Genomic DNA, 19,734 nt, shown 5'->3' with positions numbered 1-19,734 from the left:
AAGAGTGACCACCGCACAATTCTTGTGGAGACGAGGTCCCGCCTTCACATTGAGGATACCCTCCATTGTGTTGTGTGGCACTACCATTGTGCTAAATGGGATGGATTTGGAACAGATCCAGCAATGCAAAACTGGGCATCCATGAGGCGCTGTGGGCCATCAGCAGCAGCAGAATTGTACTCAACCACAATCTGTAACCTCATCGCCCAGCATATCCCCCACTCTACCATCAAGCCAGGAGACCAACCCTGGTTCAATGAAGAGTGCAGGAGGGCATGCCAGGAGCAGCAACAGGCATACCTCAAAATGAGGTGTCAACCTGGTGAAGCTACAACACAGGACTATCTGCGTGCCAAACTGCATAAGCAGCATGCAATAGACAGAGCTAAGCCATCCCATAACCAACGGATCAGATCTAAGCTCTGCAGTCCTGCCACATCCAGCCGTGAATGGTGGTGGACAATTAAACAACTAACTGGAGGAGGTGGCTCCACAAATATCCCCATCCTCAATGATGGGGGAGCCCAGCACATCAGTGCAAAAGGTAAGGCTGAAGCATTTGCAACAATCTTCAGCCAGAAATGCCGAGTTGGTGATCCATCTCGGCTTCCTCCTGAAGTCCCCAGCATCACAGATGCCATACTTCAGCCAATTCGATTCACTCTGCGTGATATCAAGAAACGACTGAAGACACTGGATACTGCAAAGGCTATGGGCCCTGACAATATTCCGGCAATAGTACTGAAGACCTGTGCTCCAGAACTTGCCACGCCCCTAGCCAAGCTGTTCCAGTACAGTTACAACACTGGCATCTACCCTGCAATGTGGAAAATTGCCCAGGTATGTCCTGTACACAAAAAGCAGGACAAGTCCAACCCGGCCAATTACTGCCCTAGCAGCCTACTCTCAATCATCAGTAAAGTGATGGATGGTGTCATCAACAGTGCCATCAAGCGGCACTTGCTTAGCAATAATCTACTGAGTGACGCTCAGTTTGGGTTCCGCCAGGGCCACTCAGCTCCTGACCTCATTACAGCCTTGGTTCAAACATGGACAAAAGAGCTGAACTCAAGAGGTGAGGTGAGAGTGACTGCCCTTGACATCAAGGCAGTATTTGACCGAATATGGCATCAAGGAGCCCTAGGGGGAAAACCCTCCGCTGGCTGGAGTCATACCCAGCGCAAAGGAAGATGCTTGTGGTTGTTGGAGTTCAATTATCTGAGCTCCAGGACATCACTGCAAGGGTTCCTCAGGGTAGTGTCCTAGGTCAAACCATCTTCAGCTGCTTCATCAATGACCTTCCTTCAATCATAAGGTCAGAAAGTGGGGATGTTCGCGAATGATTGCACAATGTTCAGCACCATTCGTGACTCCTCAAATATTGAAGCAGTCCGTGTAGAAATGTAGCAAGAACTGGACAATATCCAGGCTTGGGCTGATAAGTGGCAATTAACATTTGCGCCACACAAGTGCCAGGAAATGACCATCTCCAATGAGAGAGAATCTAACCATCTCCCCTTGAAATTCAACTGCATTACCATTGCTGAATCCCCCACTATCAACATCCTCAGGGCTACCATTGACCAGAAACTGAATTGAAGCAGCCATATAAATACCGTGGCTACAAGAGCAGGTCAGAGGCTAGGAATCCTGAGGCGATTAACTCATCTCCTGACTCCCCAAAGCCTGTCCACCATCTACAAGGCACAAGTCAGGAGTGTGATGGAATACTCTCCACTTGCCTGGATGGGTGCAGCTCCAACAACACTCAAGAAGCTCGACACCATCCAGGACAAAGCAGCCCGCTGATTGGCACCCCATCCACAAACATTCACACCCTCCACCACCGACTCACAGTGGCAGCAGTGCGTACCATCTACAAGATGCACTGCAGCAATGCACCAAGGCTCCTTAGACAGCACCTTCCAAACCCACGACATCTACCAACTAGAAGGACGAGGGCAGCAAATGCATGGGAACACCACCACCTGCAAGTTCCCCTCCAAGTCACACACCATCCTGACTTGAAACTATATCGTCGTTCCTTCACTATCGCTGGGTCAAAATCCTGGAACTCCCTTCCTAATATCACGGTGGGTGTACCTACCCCAAATGGGCTGCAGTGGTTCAAGGCGGCAGCTCACCACCACCTTCTCACTGGCAATTAGGGATGGGCAATAAATGCTGGCCTGGCCAGCGACGCCCACATCCCATGAATGAATAAAAAAAAACTCAAAAGGCTAATAACTTGCTACCACTGAGTCAAACTGACAAAGCCTCATTCGCTCACTAACTTGTACTTCAGCAGAATTACTACAGATGCGGCCTGACTGGCTACTTAGCTATCCTTGCACTGCAGTTAAATGCCATATAACTACATGGTTCAAAACTTTTCCTTCCTGCAAATTCATTACAAAAAACTACATGCTATTGCAACACATTTTCTACTTCTAAGAATTATAGCTATTTATTTATTTATTTAGAGATACTGCACTGAAACAGGCCCTTCGGCCCACCGAGTCTGTGCCGATCAACAACCACCCATTTATACTAACCCTACAGTAATCCCATATTCCCTTCCACCTACCTACACTAGGGGCAATTTACAACAGCCAATTTACCTTTCACCTGCAAGTCTTTGGCGGGGGAGGAAACCGGAGCACCCGGCGAAAACCCACGCGGTCACAGGGAGAACTTGCAAACTCCGCACAGGCAGTACCCAGAATCGAACCCGTGTCCCTGGAGCTGTGAGGCTACGGTGCTAACCATTGTGCCACTCTACTGCGCCACTGTGCCACCCTTGTTTGTCTACAAGCAACCACTCGTACAGTGGCCTGACCCACCACTTCTCTGCTCTCTCTCTGCAGCTCTCTCTGTTGGCAGTTTTACTAAAAGTAGAAAAATGAAATGTATGTGCAAACTGGGGCATTGCCCTTACAATGATACAGTTTACTATATATTTAGAAATGTCAACTATATTCTCCTATTGGAAAAAGATCACTAAAGTTAGGTGCTAGAAAAAAAAATCACGGTCATCTTTCTTGTTGGTGGATTCTGACCTTTCAAATTTGAGTAAGTCAGTCCACTGAGCATTTTTAAAGTTTTAAAAAAAATTTTCATACAGATTCAGTCAGAGATGCTGGAAAGGCTTCAGATCAAATTTGTCTTTGAAAGTTCTGTTCACGGATATGATGATTGGATGGTAGAAAATACGCACTAATTAGTCTGCTATATTCAACTCTCATTGCTGAAACTTTGCAGGAATGATCAGGGTCATTCTCAAGACAGTTCAAAGGCTTAGCACATCAACTGGTTATAATGGAACTTTAGGCACAACCAGAGGAAAATAATTTATGGTGGCTTTTCTTAGCTATATCCCTGTATTACAACTGAACAGCAGCAGCTGAAATACAGTGCTCCTGTCCAGCCCCAGGATTGTTGTGGTATTACTTTAAGGGGTGTATCTAAAACAGCAGTCCATCACCAGGCACGTGATCTCTAGGCAGTTGCTGGAAGCAGCTGCAGAGATAAAACATGTTACCCTACTTTCCTAGTATTGCTGTATATAAAAGTTAGCATCTTCAATACCAAACTTTTTTTTATTCTTTCATGGGATGTGGGCATCACTGGCAGGCCAGCATTTGTTGCCCATCCCTAATTACCTTTGAACTGAGTGGCTTGCTCGGCCATTTCAGAGGGCAGTTAAGACCCAATCACATTGCTGTGGGTCTGGAGTCACATGTAGGCCAGACCAGGTAAGGATGGCAGATTTCCTTCCTTAAAGGACATTAGTGAACCAGATGGGTTCGTATGACAATTGTTGATAGTTTCATGGCACCATTACTGACACAGGCTTTCAATTCCAGATTTTTGAGTAATTGAATTTAAATTCCACCAGCTGCCATGGTGGGTTTTGAACCTTTGTCCCCAGAGCATTAAGGCTGGGCCGTTAGATTATTGCCCAGTGATATTACCACTACGCCACCGCCTCCCCCTAATCTTGTCTGTGGGATTGGTGTGTTTATGTTAACCAAGAAAACAGTTAGGACTTCCTGTTCCAGCAATACTTGGCTTAAACCTGCTGCCTGACATGGCCCAGTGCCATTAGAGGGGGAGGAAAAGGAAGTGTGGTTGCAGACATATTAAGCCCCAGACATCCCAAGAACCTGGGTGGATGTTCAAATGGGGGGAAAAAAATGGCCTTATCTCAAAGTCTGCCCAGGTGTGGCAGAGGGGGCTGCAGGAAGAGTCTCAGAATTACATTTCTCAGGCACACTAGCAATATAACGAAGCAGGAGGCCAGGGACACTCCCGTGGCCTCATTTATACTGCATCAACTGACCTCCACTTACAGACAAGTGACCTGGATGTTCAAGAATTAAAATGTAGGTTTTTGTTTCAAATTAAAAAGATTTGCGTAGAAGCTACAACACAAAAACAGGGCATTCATCCCAAATGGACTCTGCTGGCATTTAATGCTCCACTTGAACCTTCTCCTACCCCTCTTCATTTAACCTTATAAGCATATCCTATTCCATTTCCCTCATGTGCTTACTTAGCACCCTTGGCTTAAATGCATCTATGCCATCTACCTCAACTACTCCTTGGTGTAGCGCATTCCATATTCTTGCCATTCTATGTGTAAAGAGGTTTTCCCTTGAATTCACTTTGGGATCAGCCAGATCAACCCCAGGACTCTGGGGATACGACTACCAGAGCCTAGGTAAGTTCCAAACCCCTCACCTCCCCCCACCCCCACAAAGGCAGAAAAAAAGCTAGCATTTCCTACAACATGGTCAGATGGCTCCAGAGATATGCTCAAAGTGGTATTTGCATTAGTCTTGCCCATACTAATGAAGAGTCTCCCCACTGATCCCAGAAACATTAGTGATATCAGCGTTGCAGGGTACTGATGCCAGCAGACCCACCGTAATTGTGACCCGAGCAATTTTGGGGTCGATGGGAATGCTATAGGAACACAAAGGAAAATAGCATGGTTTATGCCTGGAAACTCTTAAGCAATTTTCCTAACGAAACACATAATAAATATGATACATGGACTGTATCCAAATGAAGAATTGTTCAATTTTACCTGGTGGCAAATTTGTTAAAGATGACATACTGCTTTCGTGTACTGTTGCAGTTCCATGGAGGTTGCACCTTTGTTTACGTAGCTCTTCCTCTCGCTGTAGAACTTCTCTGATTTCCTGACTAAGAATGGACTGGGATCCATGTGAGCGGAGCTTATAGAAGGGGTTCTTTTGTAATGTCTCCTCTTTTTGCAGAGATGAGATGGAAGACAGCGTGCAGTCTGAAGAATGCCGTGTGATCACATCTGGTGTTTCCAGTATTATAATGTGAGCAGTTTCTACAGGTGGACATTTAAGATTCAGTACAGCATCAGGATCGCCTGTCTTGTCTTCCTCTGAAGTTAGTACACCATTTTCCAACCTAACATTATGAACATTTATTTCATTATTGGAGGGACACTTTTTTATTATTGGAGATGTAGCCAACAAAGCGGCAGGTGTATTAATATGGGGAATAAACATTTTACTGGATGGTGGCAGTGGGAAAGGATACCGTTGTTCAAAGAACTTCCTTCTCTCTTCAATCTCTGAAATTAGACTTTTATCATATGTTCCCTTGACCTTTCCTTTATGGACAAGGTCCTCCTCCCGTTGACGCTCAAGTAAAATTTCACGCTGCATCTGCATCTCAGCAAATTGATTATTTTTAACTTTTGCTGAAGGGGAGGTTACAGGCTGCAAAATAAGTGGCCTAGTTTTGATTTCTACATATTCTTCAGAGCAAGCATGTTTTGTGATGCCTCTGGCCTTCCTTAGACTTTCTTCTCGTTTCACACCTAGACGGATCTCTCTTTCAATGGGAGTTTCGGGTTTTCCATGCATCACAGACAGAGAACTTGAAGTTTCATTATGAAATATGGCGTCAGTTAAATTGTCACCTTCAGATCTACAAGTTGAGTCATCTAGACCAGAATCACTCCCTTCTGAGCAAACACTAAAATCCGCTCTATTCAAGAACAAATTCTGCTCCAAATCCCCCATTGTGCCATCATTCTCTTGTAATGCTAGTACATCCTGTTTGTTATTTAGATTTGTTAAACTTCTCCAGGAATCCATTTCATCAATTTTGATGCCTATTGATGTGTTGCTTTGTACTTTATCTTCAGAGAAAGATGCAGAACGTGGATAGCTTGCCTCCCTTTTCATCAGTTTAGTAACAGAAGGGTCATTTAATAATTCTTTAATAATGCGTTTCGTCACCGTTTTATTCTTCTGCTGCTTGACTGGTGATCTAGGACCATGAGTTCTGCTAATCTTTTCCAGCATCAACCACTGTCTGCGGGCAGTGGCAAAATCCATATGTTCTGTGTCCACATTTTCATTCCCTGATGCTTTAGTCTGGCCTTTTTGTTCTGGGATTTGTTCAGCAGATTGGGGTTTGGTATTGCTGGATTGACTTTTCACTTCATTCTGGTTAGGGTTACTTTTTATTGACCTATGCTGCAGTTCCATTATTTCTAGCATAAGTTTCTTACTTAGAGAAGTCAAACTTTCATCAGGTCCATTTTCCTGAATTAAGTCACGATGATGATGATTTGCATTTGAATGCTTCTTGATGCATTTGAATTTATCTGTATGGGCAGATTCGAATTCACCCATATATTGCAATAGAGTGGTGCTGGGCAAAAATTCATTCTGATTAGCAGATGGAATGGTTTCTGACTCTCTTTGATACATCATACTTTTGTTTGGTATTTGATTACAGTTACTGGCTAGGAAAGATTTTATTGGTCCATTTAAACTAGTGGCCAATAGACCCAAGCTTTTATCATTCTGGGAGATGACTAAAGGAGTTGAACTTTCTATGGTCAACTTACTTAAATCAATTGCTGAGAAATTTTCAACATTTTCTTCATTTTGTCTGACTTCTGAAAAGGTTTCTAGTATTCCTTCATTTAGGTCAATTAATGATGGATTTGCTGTTGAATACTTTTTTGGTCTAGTGACTACAGGAGCAATTGCTTCATTTTTAGCTTCATTTGTACTTTGGTAGGTCTTCAACATTTCTTTCTCGTTGACCTCAGGTACAACTGTTGCTGCAACTGAATTTGCAGCTGCTCCACCAAATACTGTAGCTGAAGAATCGTTGAAGTGGTCCTTGTGAATAATGGCATAAATCACTTCTGGCATTTCATATGGAGGCACAGCTTCAAATGCAAAAGGTACTTGCTCTGTGGGGTTGAAGCCTTCCATTTTGAAAACCTCACCTTGAGACTCCTGGCTCATCTCATTTATATTGCCACCATGATTTCTATCACTGGTTTCTTTTACATTTTCTGCTATAAACGTGCAAGTATTCAAAATTTGCTTTTGGTCCTTGAACCCAGAGTATTTTCTTTCAGCAGTTCCATTTACCTTTCCTTGATGAATAGTGCCATTTTCTGTTACTTCTGTTTCCATTGTAATAGATTTGTCCACAAAAGTACTTTCACATGCTGAAATGTCCTCACTGGTTTCCATAGTTACAGATGGTGAATACCTATCTCCCATATCAATGACGTTTTCTTTCAGTTCCTCTCCATTCTTTTTCACCTTGCCCAAGAAGGCACTTGGCTACAAAAGATAAACATATATGTAAATTACTGAAATACTTACAAGTTGGTTTGATTATATTTTCACGAAAGAACACAATTCCCAAACTTGTCTCAGTTGAAATGTTAAACTGTCTACCCTCTCAAGTAGACAGAAAATATCACACAGCACTATTCAAGAAAGAGCAGGGGAATTCTCCTGGACAACATTTATCCTTCATCCAACACCTAAGGAGATAATCTTGTAACTTATTTCATTGTGGGACCTTGCTGTGTGCAAGGCCGTGGTTTCAACATTACAACAGTAACCACACTTCAAATACTGTAAAGCACTTTGAGATGTCACGAGGTGTGAATAGCATTATAAATGCAAGTTCTTTCTTTATTCCTTTAGAATCTCCATCAATATGCTCACAAAATGACAGTACCATTAACTTCAGCAGTTCAGTAACTTGCAGTGTTTGCAAATTAATCACAAACAATAGAACAACACTACACACACTTCCCCCTACACACACAGTTCTGCTCCAGAGGACATAGATGAGGACTTCAATGGGGTGGGTCAGGGGCAGCTGTCAGTATGAAACGCTTGGTTGCTTGGTGCATTGATGGACCTGCCAGTAAGCCTGCATAAATGTCAAGGAGCATGGCAGTTTCCAGCAGCAACTTTGCACAGGGCTTTGTGCAGAGATTGGAGTCCAACCTTTTCAGCAAGGAAGTGGTGGCCAACTTCATTAGCACCCTAACCATGATGCAGTGCCTGATGGCCGATATATCAGCTTCCATTGCAGCACACGCAGAAGCCCACCCAATGTCTGGTAGCTGCAGTGGAAGCTCAGACTTCTGTCATACAAGATCAGATCATTGCCATCGTGGCTGGATACCAGTGCGCAAAGGTGCTTGCAGGGTATTACAGCAATCTGACCTCTAACATATTTCTGGGACGACTGAGGCACTGATCCAGTGGAATGTCAGTATCCTCATGGAGTACGAACCCCCTGTCCTTTTTTAAGATGACAGCATTCGTCATCTAAACATTGTCACTTCACCAGTGCCCTTACTGTTGCCCAGTCAGCAAGCCCAGACTGCTGTCACCCATGCAGATATGGTGCAGTCCATAGCCAGGCCTAGGCCTAGAGCTGCTTATGGTCATCATCCAAGGCCAAAAGCAGTCTCCTTCACTGAAAGTTGTCAGCCTTCCACCAACCATGTTGTAGCCACTGTGGTAGCACTGCACAGGAGCACTAGGACAAAGGCACACCCAAGACAGGTGCTAAAGGAATGCACAACATTGGATTAGTTGATATTAGCATGCAAAATGCCATAATATAAATTTACTAGTTTTATTTGGAATCTTTATTTTGTGGTGGCTTTTATTTTTGCACTGCAGCCAAGTGACAGTCAGTGACAAAGGGAAGGGAAGGTGTTGGACTGTGGTGAATGGGGAATTGGGGTTATGGTGACTGGTATCGTACTCGGATGTTTTTCCATGGACAGGAAGAGGCTGTCTAGGTTGCTTCCTCTCTTCCTCCTCCTCAGCTGCTTGCCATATAGCTGGTGGCAAGGGCTGTACACTCATGATGACGAGGTTGTGCAGCATACAGCAGCCCACCACAAATCTTGACACTCACTCTGCTGTGTACTGCACTGTGTAATGAGTTCTTTATGTTGTCTCATGCAACATAATGGAGGTATGTGGATTCCAGTTTGTTGAACAGCTAAACAAGTATATACAGTACAAAGCAAACTATTTACAGAACCTTCATCTGGGTGTTACAGTTGCAGAGTGACTATGGTTTGCAGTCACACCACTATATCCTGGTACTTAACTCATTAACACACCAAGTTCTTAAAGGGACATCACTCTTAAGGCGATCATACAACACACTGTATGGGTCCTCCAGAGTGGTCCAGACAGTGGAAGCATTGTTTTAGCACATTGCTCTGCTCCATCACATTTTGTGTTGCAACATGGCTTTCATTGTATGCATGCTGCCCATATGTGCCTGGCTTGCATACTGTGGTCATGCGCCATATTGTTAGCGGATAGCCCTTATCACCTTTTGGTTTACTGTGGTGGTTCAAATGCAGATTGCTTAGTGGACTGCTGCAGAATGACTGCTGCCAGGATACTGGGCATTGACCTGCATGATCCTCTGGACAATGAGGCAGTAGTATCCTTTTTGGTTGTGGTGCATCTAAGAGTTAAGAGCACCAGCAATGCAACGAGTCAATGGCACTCTGCACCATGGGGAAGCCCAAAATCCTCACAAAACTATGTGCTCATTCTGGCTGCTGCTCTCTGGCAAGAGAGAATTGTTATGTCCAGGTGAGAAGAGTGTCTAGGGGTCCCTCTCAGCCTTCACCTGGTCTTACTGTTCAAGGATTTAATTTTAAACACACCATGTTTTCTTTTTAGCTCCCCCTTGGTGAATCTTTGCTCACCGCTTTCCAATTATAAGGCAAAGAAACCAGCACAAATAGGCTTTCTCAGGTTTAAAGAAGGAAAGTTTCAATTTATTAAACTTAAACTCTAATTTGGTTAATGTCTACAGATACACGAGGCGCCACGCTAGCATGCATACGTGATACACACATGCAAATAGAGACAGAAAAGAGCAGAAGAAAAATAAAGTGGAAAGGTTTGAGGCAATATCTGAAGAGTTGTTGTTACGGATCTTCGAGCACACTGTAGAGTCCTTGATTTTAGGTAGATCTTGCTTTTCGTTGGGGCCCAGTATTACCTTGTTTGCTGTAGGAGACTTCTCTCTCTTGGGGTTCATGTGTCTTCAGTGGATTCAGAGACTTGTGAGAAAGAGACGGGAGCAGACAGGAGAAAGATCTTCTCAGTCCAGGATAAAACAGACTTTCTGCCTTCAAACTCTGTGGCCAGTTCAAAAGAAAACCCTGGAACAGCCAGGTAGTCATGTGACCAGCTGGTCTAACCAGTCCTGGCCCTTGTGGATTGTATCCTCCTTAGCAGGCCCTGGAATGCGCTTCCTCACCTTTGATGTCTGAAAAAAAAATTTCAGCCACGGCCGATCTGTTTAACAAGTTATTTTCTTGCTCCAACAACAGTTAAAAATCAATGTTCATGACAAAATTGATATGCCTCATTCTTGGCAGGTGGGGGCCACACGCAGCGGAATGAAATGTGATTTGAGAAAAGCGCATTTCATTAAAAGAGTCGCGAGAAAATATGATACAGAAAAACCTCATGCATTTCTCTCATTCATTCACAAATCCGAAAACTTATTAAAATCGCCTCTTTTTTGGCAAACCAATAAACCTTTTTTGGGGGGGAAGTTTCTCTTCCATTTTCTGATTTCCATGGCTGCCTAGGGTCTTTGCTCCTGTTGAGGTAATTTTTTTCCCCCAAGAGGGTCAGTAGTGGGCGGGTCTATCCTGAACTCTCTTCCAGTGCTTTGCTGAGTCATGCAAAGACTTTTGATTTCAGAGGATGAGTGGTTCCATTTTTCTCTGACTGTGGGGGAGGATTCTATCTTAATCTCCCCTTTATTCTCTGGGAACCTCCTACCTGCAGGTATTTGTGCAGACTTGACAGCACTCCCCTGTGGCACTTCGACTATGTGAGGCATCACCCTCATGGTTCTTCTGCCCCCTAGAGCTCTATCTTTGTCTCTGCCAGCTCCTGTAAATGCTGTTAGCAACTCTGGCGGGGTGCTTCTCGTGTCTGCATTTACATAGGAGGATGTGGGGTCTAAATTTTCTCATTTTTTGGGGATGACTGACCGGACAGTAGGGGCTTTTATCCGACATTCCTCCCGGACTTCCTTTAACTTGGCCTCTTGGTCATATTTTCCCCTTCCCGGTTTAACCTTTTGCCAGCTTTGTGCCTGCCTTCCCCTGTGGTTCTCGGCAGGGGTCCCTTACAGTTCACCAGCCCTCTGCTGGAGGGTCCTCCTGGTACAGGACTTAAGGGTGCAGGCTTCACTAGTGTTTCCCCTCAACTTGGTACTTGCAGTGCTCCATCACATCTTTGTGGGGTTTTGGCCAGTAATCTGCTGTCTTGTATGGGCTTTGGTCTTTCGTATACCAGCATGTACAGCCACTGTAGTCTCGTGGGCCCTTAATATTTCTCTCCAATACCTCTGTGACACCACTAACTGGTGAACTATTGTCCACTCCTTGTTCTCAGGTCTGTGAGAACTCCATTTCCTCATCAGTACCTCATTCTTTAAATAGTAGCAATCAGGGACTCCCTCTGCTTCACTTTCAGACTGGGCAACCTGTGCTAACTGTCACAATACTGGGTCGGCTCGCTGAGCCACACCTAGGGAAAATCCATTTAATTCATTCCTTGGGTCTCCTAACTTCCCAAAGAAAGTCTTGGACAGGCAGACCTCAAAGTCATCTGCCTGCAGTGCCAATTCAGTCGCCTCCGGGGGAACTGGTTTGATTGTGGCCTGATCCACTGCACATTCAGGGAAACTGCAGAGGTTCATCTCCCACCACTGCCCTGTCTCTGACGTCCTGCGATCTTTCTTTCACTACAGGGGGTGCGGCTACCACCTTCACCCCCACCTGATCATTAACTAGCAGGTCAACCCCGTCCAGAGGCAAACCAGAGACAATCCCTATGGTCACCGGTCCCGAAAGTAAGTTGCACCTGGTGTACAGGTACATGCATACACTGCTCTCCAATACCATTCACCACCATTCTGGTGTTCACTGCACACCCTGGGGGAAAGGTCAGGCCTTTTCCCAGTAAAAGGGATCTAGTGGCCCGTGTCCCTGAGAATCACTATGGGCTTGCTTGGCCCACTCGACGGGTATGGGGTTACTTACCCTTCAGACACAAAACCCTGATAGACTTCAGGAATCCTAGTAAATTTTCCTGCACTTGCAGTAGTAAGCTTCTGGGTTTCACTCTTAGTGCAGTTAAAGCCATAGCTTGCTCTGCTGTGCTTTCCATCAGGTTCACTTCTTCAGTGAGCTGGTGTGCCCTGATTAACCCTACAGGTTTTCCTTTTAGTTTCCAGCAGTCAGCTTTTAGATGACATGCCTTATTACAATGGAAGCACACAGGTCTCCGGGTCTCACTCTTGCTCACAGCACCCACCTTTCTGGTTAGAGGAGGGCCCCCTGTGTCTCCTGCTTTTCTTTCTCTCTCCCAGGACTGCCCGGGCGGAGATCACCTTCCCATGATTTGCCCTTTTTGGATTTGTAGGGGTGATTAGGAAAGGTTCTCCCCTTGGAAATTGACATAAATTAAAGCAATCTCATCGGCCAGAACGACCGCTTGCTGGGCTCTCTGAACCTGCTGCTCCTCTACATGGGTCTTTATTGAGAGTGGGAGAGAGAGTGTTTAAATTACTCTAACAGAATTACTTCTCTGAGATTCTCATAGCTGAGCTGTACTATAAGAGCCCTCAGCCACTGGTCAAAATCCATCTGCTTGCTTCTTTCAAACCCCAGATAAGTTTGATTAGCTTGCTTCTTGAGGGTTCTAAACTTTTGGCGATAGGCTTCGGGTACTAATTCATATGCTCCGAGGATACCATTTTTGGTCAGATAACAATTTGATGAATTTTCATCTGGCAACAGGGAATAGACCTCATGGACTTTTCCAGTTAGCTTGCTTTGCAGTAAAAGAGGCCAGGTCTCAGCTGGTCATTTTAGCTGCCTTGCCAGTCTCTCAAAGGACACAAAAATCTTCTACATCCTCCTCATTGAATCTTGGAATCAGTTGAGCTAGTTTTAACAATTTTGTACCCAGCCCTGAATTACGCTCGTCCATATTGGCCATGCTTTCATTGTGGTTACTCTGTCACCCCCTAGTTAACTCAAGCTGCTTCAACTCTCTTCGCATTCTTTCTCGGATATTCTTTCTCTCTCTTCACGTTCCTTCTGGAAGGCTCTCTCTCCCTCTCTCTTTCCTCAAATTCAAGTTTCCCCTGTTCCAATTGTATCTTTGCTAGCAATACCCTCTCGGAGTCTACTTCTAACCTTGTTTCTGCTTCTTCAGATTCAAGGGAAAAATGGTTGGCCACTAGCCTTAGGAGTTTAGACTTACTAGCCTTGCCACGTACAGTGATCCCACACTGCTCAGCCATTTTTCTCAACTCTTCCATAGACAGTGCTTTTAACTTAGCCCAAGTTACTTCACTCTGGCTCGGAGAGCTACTAGCTTCAGTTACAGACATGTTAGTATTCAAGCACATATAACCACTGGTCTAACCAGTCCTGGCCCTTGTGGACTGCATCCTCCTTAGCAGGCCCTGGAATGCGGTTCCTCACCTTCGATGTCTGTTAGTCTGTAAATGTTTTTTTGTTACAGCCACAGCTGATCTGTTTAACAAGTCATTTCCTCGCTCCAACAACAGTTAAAAATCAATGTTCATGACAAAATTGACGTGCCTCATTCTTGGCAGGTGGGGGCCTAGCATGACTGGATGCAATATGGTCAGCTCCCTTTGAATAGAGAGTGTCAGCAATCTTGGTTACGCAGCACCGGATGGAAAACTGATGTTGCAAATATCTCCAGGGTTATCCTGGGAGGAGCCTGTAGATTTAAAAAGTTCATGGCCACAGTTACCTTCACAGCCACTGGCAATGCGCTCCTGACCCTGCTGAGTTTGCAGGTGTGACTACAGTTGGTGGCAGATTTCAGTAAGGCCATCCTTACTGAAGTGGAGACGTCTTAACACTTTGTTTCCCGCTGAGGTCGAGGTACGAAAATTGCTCTCTTAACACCCTGAGCAGATATAGCCTCCTGCTGAGAGCCCTTCACACCCCAACTCCTCCCTCTTCAAGCAGCTTGCCATGCTCTGTGACACCTCTGCTCATTCTCCCAGTTACGCTGTATTCCAAGGGGAATGCCTACTACTGCACCCATGTCTGGGGGCAACTAATTTGTGCAGAAACCTTAAAGTCAAGACCAATTCCTTCAGCACCTGTAGACCATTCTCTGTAGACTTCAGCAACTTTAAAATAACTCTAGAAACAAAACACTTCTAAAATCGTAGCAACGGTCAGTAGAACTCAATCAGCAATCAATTCCTTTGAATAGTATTGGTGGAAGGTCCTTCCTGCTGCTGAAGAGATGGCATCAGCTGAAATGTTGGTGTCAAAGCAGTGTTACAAGCTGATTGTTGTCATGATCTGCCTACTCTGCATACTTCTAGTAGGCACTAACTGTGCACGCCAACACTCACCAATATTGCATACAGCCATTTTGGCTCTATGAAGTTATATGTAGCAGCCAAAACGTGGGTAAATTTTGTGCCCTTAGTGCCAGTTTAACATCAGTTGTGGGGAGGTTGCTAGAATGTATGGCTGGATTTTTACTCCCCCCACCCCGCGCTGCAGGAGCAGACTGGTGGCGGGATGTCATAAAATTGAGTGGAAGGCGGGGGATGCTGTTCTTGACACCTTCCCACCTCCGCTGCAATTTTAAAAGGGGTGGCAGCAAGAAACAGCCTGCCTGCCCCAGGCCAATTAAGGTCCTGAAGTGGCCAATTGACTGTCACTTAAGGGCCTCCTCCCGCTGCCGCTGGAATATTACCAGCAGCTGGCCTAGGCCCTCCAGGAAAGTGCCCCGTAAAACCTGGCACCCTCCTTGTGAGCTGGGGAGGGCCCACCTGATTGGGCACCCTGTGCCCTATGGAGGGTCCCCCCCCCGGGCCCAACTGCCCCTATTGAAATAAAGGCCTGCCTTCAATTAAATTCAAACCCGACCCGGTCCTGACCGACCACATCCAGCCTGAAACCGACCCGGGCCAGAGTCCTTTAATTGTTTTGCATACCCGACCCTACTACTGTAATAAAGTTAATGATATCAAACAGGTTATTTTACTGTACCTTGTCCAAATGCTGTGATCCTGTTCATCTGTTCTGGCAGCAGGCTATTCCTGCAGAATCGTGCAGATGGAGTTGGAAATCTGAGCTTGATCTCATCACCAGGAACCGGTGGCACGACCCCGACCCCCCACCTCCCTGCCCAACTTTCACACACGGGCATCCATTGTGCACTGTCGTGTAGAATCACTTTTGGATGCATGGAAGCTACAGCATGAGTGCGATGATGTCATGGAGATGCTCACTGCAGAGTGTGGAGTCATGACTGCATGTTTCCCGCCTTGACCTGAATATTCAATTGAAGATTACTTCCCGGAGCAAGGCAGCACTGTCCACGTCCAGCCCAACCCGACACGAGCCCGAATGCTGGACTGGAAGAGAGACCTGACCCAAACCAGACACATGTCGTGGGGTCTAGTCATGTTTGAGTCGGGTAGCCACGCTTTATACTGATATACATTTCTCCCCCCCCGCCAACCAACCCCCCTTGTCTCACTGGGACCCGGCTGTTTGTACCCGGCAAAGCCCCACAAACTTACTTTTGTCCAGGCCGGCATCCCTCTTGCTCCACTCCCAGGCTGCAGTCTCAGCAATGGTCACCTCTCCTGGTGGCGCTGCTGGGACTGAGAGCTGCCAGCCCACTGATCGTCCGGCAGCTCTTGGAGGCGGGACTTCCTGTATCAGAGGGATGGAAGTACAGCCCAAGGCTAATTAAAGGCCTGGGCAACATAAAATCCTAGCGTGGCTCCAGGCCCAGCGGAGGCAGGCTCACTCCCTACTTTGTGGCTGGTGGGTGGGGCCTCCCGCCCAATGCAAAATTCTTGCCCAACATCTGGGAAACAGGGATTGATTGAATGTTTGAACAAGCATGTGCTAAGCAAAGGCAATCAGCATGTATTTGTGTAAGGTAGGTTATCTCTGGGTAAACTGGTTTATTTTTCTGAGGAGACAATTAATATTGTGAATAGGGGAAGTCTATGAACGTTGCCAATATGGAGGGCAGAAGGCATTTAATATGATTCCGGTGGGGGAAATTCTCAAAAATAAACACAGAATTGGAAGTAACCTTGGGTTGATAACTGGTTGGGAGGTAGGAAGCAGAGAGCAGAGATAAAGGGAACAAACTGATTGGCAGGATGTATCAAGTGATATTTCTCAGGAATCTACTGCTTTTCACTACATATTATTGATTTTGATTAAAGGATGGAGTTGTCTAATCCAAGTTTTCAGATAACATTACGAGGCACAGTAAGTTGTGTAAATTGGATCAGAAAGTTACATAGGGACATGAACAGACTACGAGTGGGTCAACCTGTGGCAAATGGAGTTCAATGCGGTGGGAGAAGGGAAGTTTGATATCATCCACTTGGGTCCAAGAAAGACGAATTGGAATATTTTCTTAATGGTGAGATTCTGTTAGGCGAAATCCACTTTGGTCAGATTGGTGAACTGCATAGATCAGGGTTTTTGCATTCTGATTTTATGCAGATGAATCCCAGCCCTACAGAAGTGGCAGTGGTAACGTGGGAGCGGTACATGCTGACTTCTCAGGATGTCAGCACATCCACTCCTTTCTCATCTTCTCAACCAATAACTAACTGCCATGCTGCCAGCAGGTCAGTTGGGCCAGACTGTTTGTCAGTAGTTGAGGTGCAGCAGCCTGGTGCTGGGCTTGCACAGGTTCAAGCACCCAGAACTCACTGGATACAAGCATATGAAGGGTTCCAACATGAGAAACAGCATCCTTCCACTGGCTTTGCTCATTCTCCTAAGGGTATGTGAGTTATAAACGTTTCCTCCAAAGAAAAGCACTATAGATTGACTCTTGGATGAGAAATGAAGGGATGGTAATTCTTGATGGGAATTAAGTTATGACTGTTCAATTCCAATTATTTTAAATATGGAATCCATTGTAGAAAATAAATCGCTTTAACTGAGAAGTAATAGAAGGGGATTTATGAATTATATAACTGAAGTTGGACCAAGTGTTGCCTGATGAATATGGATAATGGCCTCCTCCAGCATCACAGATGCCAGACTTCAGCCAAATCGATTCACTCCGCGTGATATTAAGAAATGACTGAAAGCACTGGATACTGCAAAGGCTATGGGCCCAGAACTTGCCGCGCCCCTAGCCAAGCTCTTCCAGTACAGCTACAACACTGGCATCTACCTGGCAATGTGGAAAATTGCCACACAAAAAGCAGGACAAGCCCAACCTGGCCAATCAGTCTACTCTCAATCATCAGTAAAGTGATGGAAGGTGTCGCCGACAGTGCTATCAAATGGCACTTGCTTAGCAATAACCTGCTTACTGACGCTCAGTTTGGGTTCCGCCAGGGCCACTCAGCTCCTGACCTCATTACAGCCTTGGACAAAACATGGACAAAAGAGCTGAACTCGAGGTGAGGTGAGAATGACTGTCCTTGATATCAAGGAGCCCTAGCAAAACTGGAGTCAATGGGAATCAGGGGGAAAACTCTCCGCTAGCTGGAGTCATACCTAGTGCAAAGGGAGATGGTTGTGATTGTTGGAGATCAGTCATCTCAGCTCCAGGACATCACTGCAGGAGTTCCTCAGGGTAGTGTCCTAGGCCCAACCATCTTCAGCTGCTTCATCAATGACCTTCCTTCAATCATAAGGCCAGAAGTGGGGATGTTCGCTGATGATTGCACAATTTTCAGCACCATTCATGACTCCTCAGATACTGAAGCAGTTAGTGTAGAAATACAGCAAGACCTGGCAATTAACATTCACACCACCAAAATGCCAGGCAATGACCATCTCCAACAAGAGAGAATCTAACCATCTCCCCTTGACATTCAATGGCATTACCATCGCTGAAACCCCCAGTATCAACATCCTAGGGGCTACCATGGACCAGAAACTGAACTGGAGTAGCCATATAAATACCGTGGCTACAAGAGCAGGTCAGAGGCTAGAAATCCTGAGGCGTGTAACTCACCTATTGACTCCCCAAATCCTGTCCACCATCTACAAGGCACAAGTCAGGAGTGTTATGGAATACTCTCCACTTGCCTGGATGGGTGCAGCTCCAACAACAGTCAAGAAGCTCGACACCATCCAGGACAAAGCAGCCCACTTGACTGACACCCCATCCACAAACATTCACTCCCTCCACCACCGACGCACAGTGGCAGCAGTGTGTACCATCAAGATGCACTGCATCTACGTACCAAGGCTCCTTAGATAGCACCTTCCAAACCTGCGGCCTCTACCAACTAAAAGGACAAGGGCAGCAAATGCATGGGAACACCACCACTTGCAAGTTCCCCTGCAAGACACACACCATCCTGACATGGAACTATATCACCGTTCCTTCACTGTCACTGGGTCAAAATCCTGGAATTCCCTTCCTAACAGCATGTGGGTGTACCTACCTCACATGGACTGCAGCGGTTCAAGAAGGCAGCTCACCAATACCTTCTCAAGGGCAATTAGGGATAGGCAATAAATGCTTGCCTAGCCAACGACACCACATCCCATGAATCAATAAAAAAAAATCATTTTAGACTGTGGACAGAGTCAACTTCCTGCCAAGGTTGACTGAGCATTCTGATCAATATCATGGTTCCTCAGTATTGAAGGTAATCCAGTATTGTCTCAGAAAACAGCTGTGAACAACCACTATTCTTTAAATGGATCTAGCCCATTGAATTCAGTCAGGGTAATTAGTACAGACAAGAGTCTAAAGATATTTAGGTTCCATTGAAATGATAGGTGCAGCTTTACACAAATACTGAATCTTTTACTACCGTGTAGAAACAGTAGCCTGCGCCTTAAGCGTCAATTTATGAATGTCACAGCGCAAAGTAAAAAAGTTCTAACTGCAACTCAAGTAGCAGAACCATCTATTAATAACAAAGGGTATTAACAGGAGATTAAATCCTGTAACTTCATGTTAACACAGTTAGTAAAGTACAAAAAAAGGTTCGTCTTGCAAGGGAATAGATGCAACTCGACATTGTCAAGAAAACATTATATGCCAAATGAAAAATATTAATAATTCATTGGAACTTACATTCGACTTTTAATGGAGAAATTCTTAGTTAACTTTAAAAAAAAACTTGCAAGCAAGATGGCCACTGCAATTTGCATCTGAAACACCTTTGTACATTACAAGGCCCCAACCAGAGTTAGAAGTCTAACGAGAAGCCCAGTAGATTATCCAGATCATCCTCGTTAGCGGGACATTAAAGCCATCTGGAGGCATTCATAAGTGGAAACATCCCTCAAGGGGCTAAACACTGACACCACCACCTGAGAACACT

The 19,734-nt window shown here is 45.3% G+C and overlaps 1 protein-coding gene across 3 annotated transcripts in view; it reads right to left on the bottom strand.

The window, feature by feature from the left end:
* The window catches only part of LOC137372722 (PALM2-AKAP2 fusion protein-like), a 90,008-nt gene that overhangs the window by 24,273 nt on the left and 46,001 nt on the right, over positions 1-19,734 (bottom strand). For 2 of the 3 annotated variants that reach the window (XM_068036871.1, XM_068036873.1), the window contains exon 2: positions 5,093-7,643. In XM_068036871.1, coding sequence (XP_067892972.1) covers positions 5,093-7,643 — 2,551 coding nt within the window. Of the gene's footprint in view, positions 1-5,092; positions 7,644-10,365; positions 10,555-19,734 lie in introns of those variants that run through there. The other variant, XM_068036872.1, reaches the window with a different exon arrangement.

Source organism: Heterodontus francisci, chromosome 8, assembly GCF_036365525.1.
Source record: "Heterodontus francisci isolate sHetFra1 chromosome 8, sHetFra1.hap1, whole genome shotgun sequence".
Taxonomy (NCBI): domain Eukaryota; kingdom Metazoa; phylum Chordata; class Chondrichthyes; order Heterodontiformes; family Heterodontidae; genus Heterodontus; species Heterodontus francisci.
Note: the sequence above shows the minus strand (reverse complement) of the source record. Positions and strands in the feature narration are given on the sequence as shown.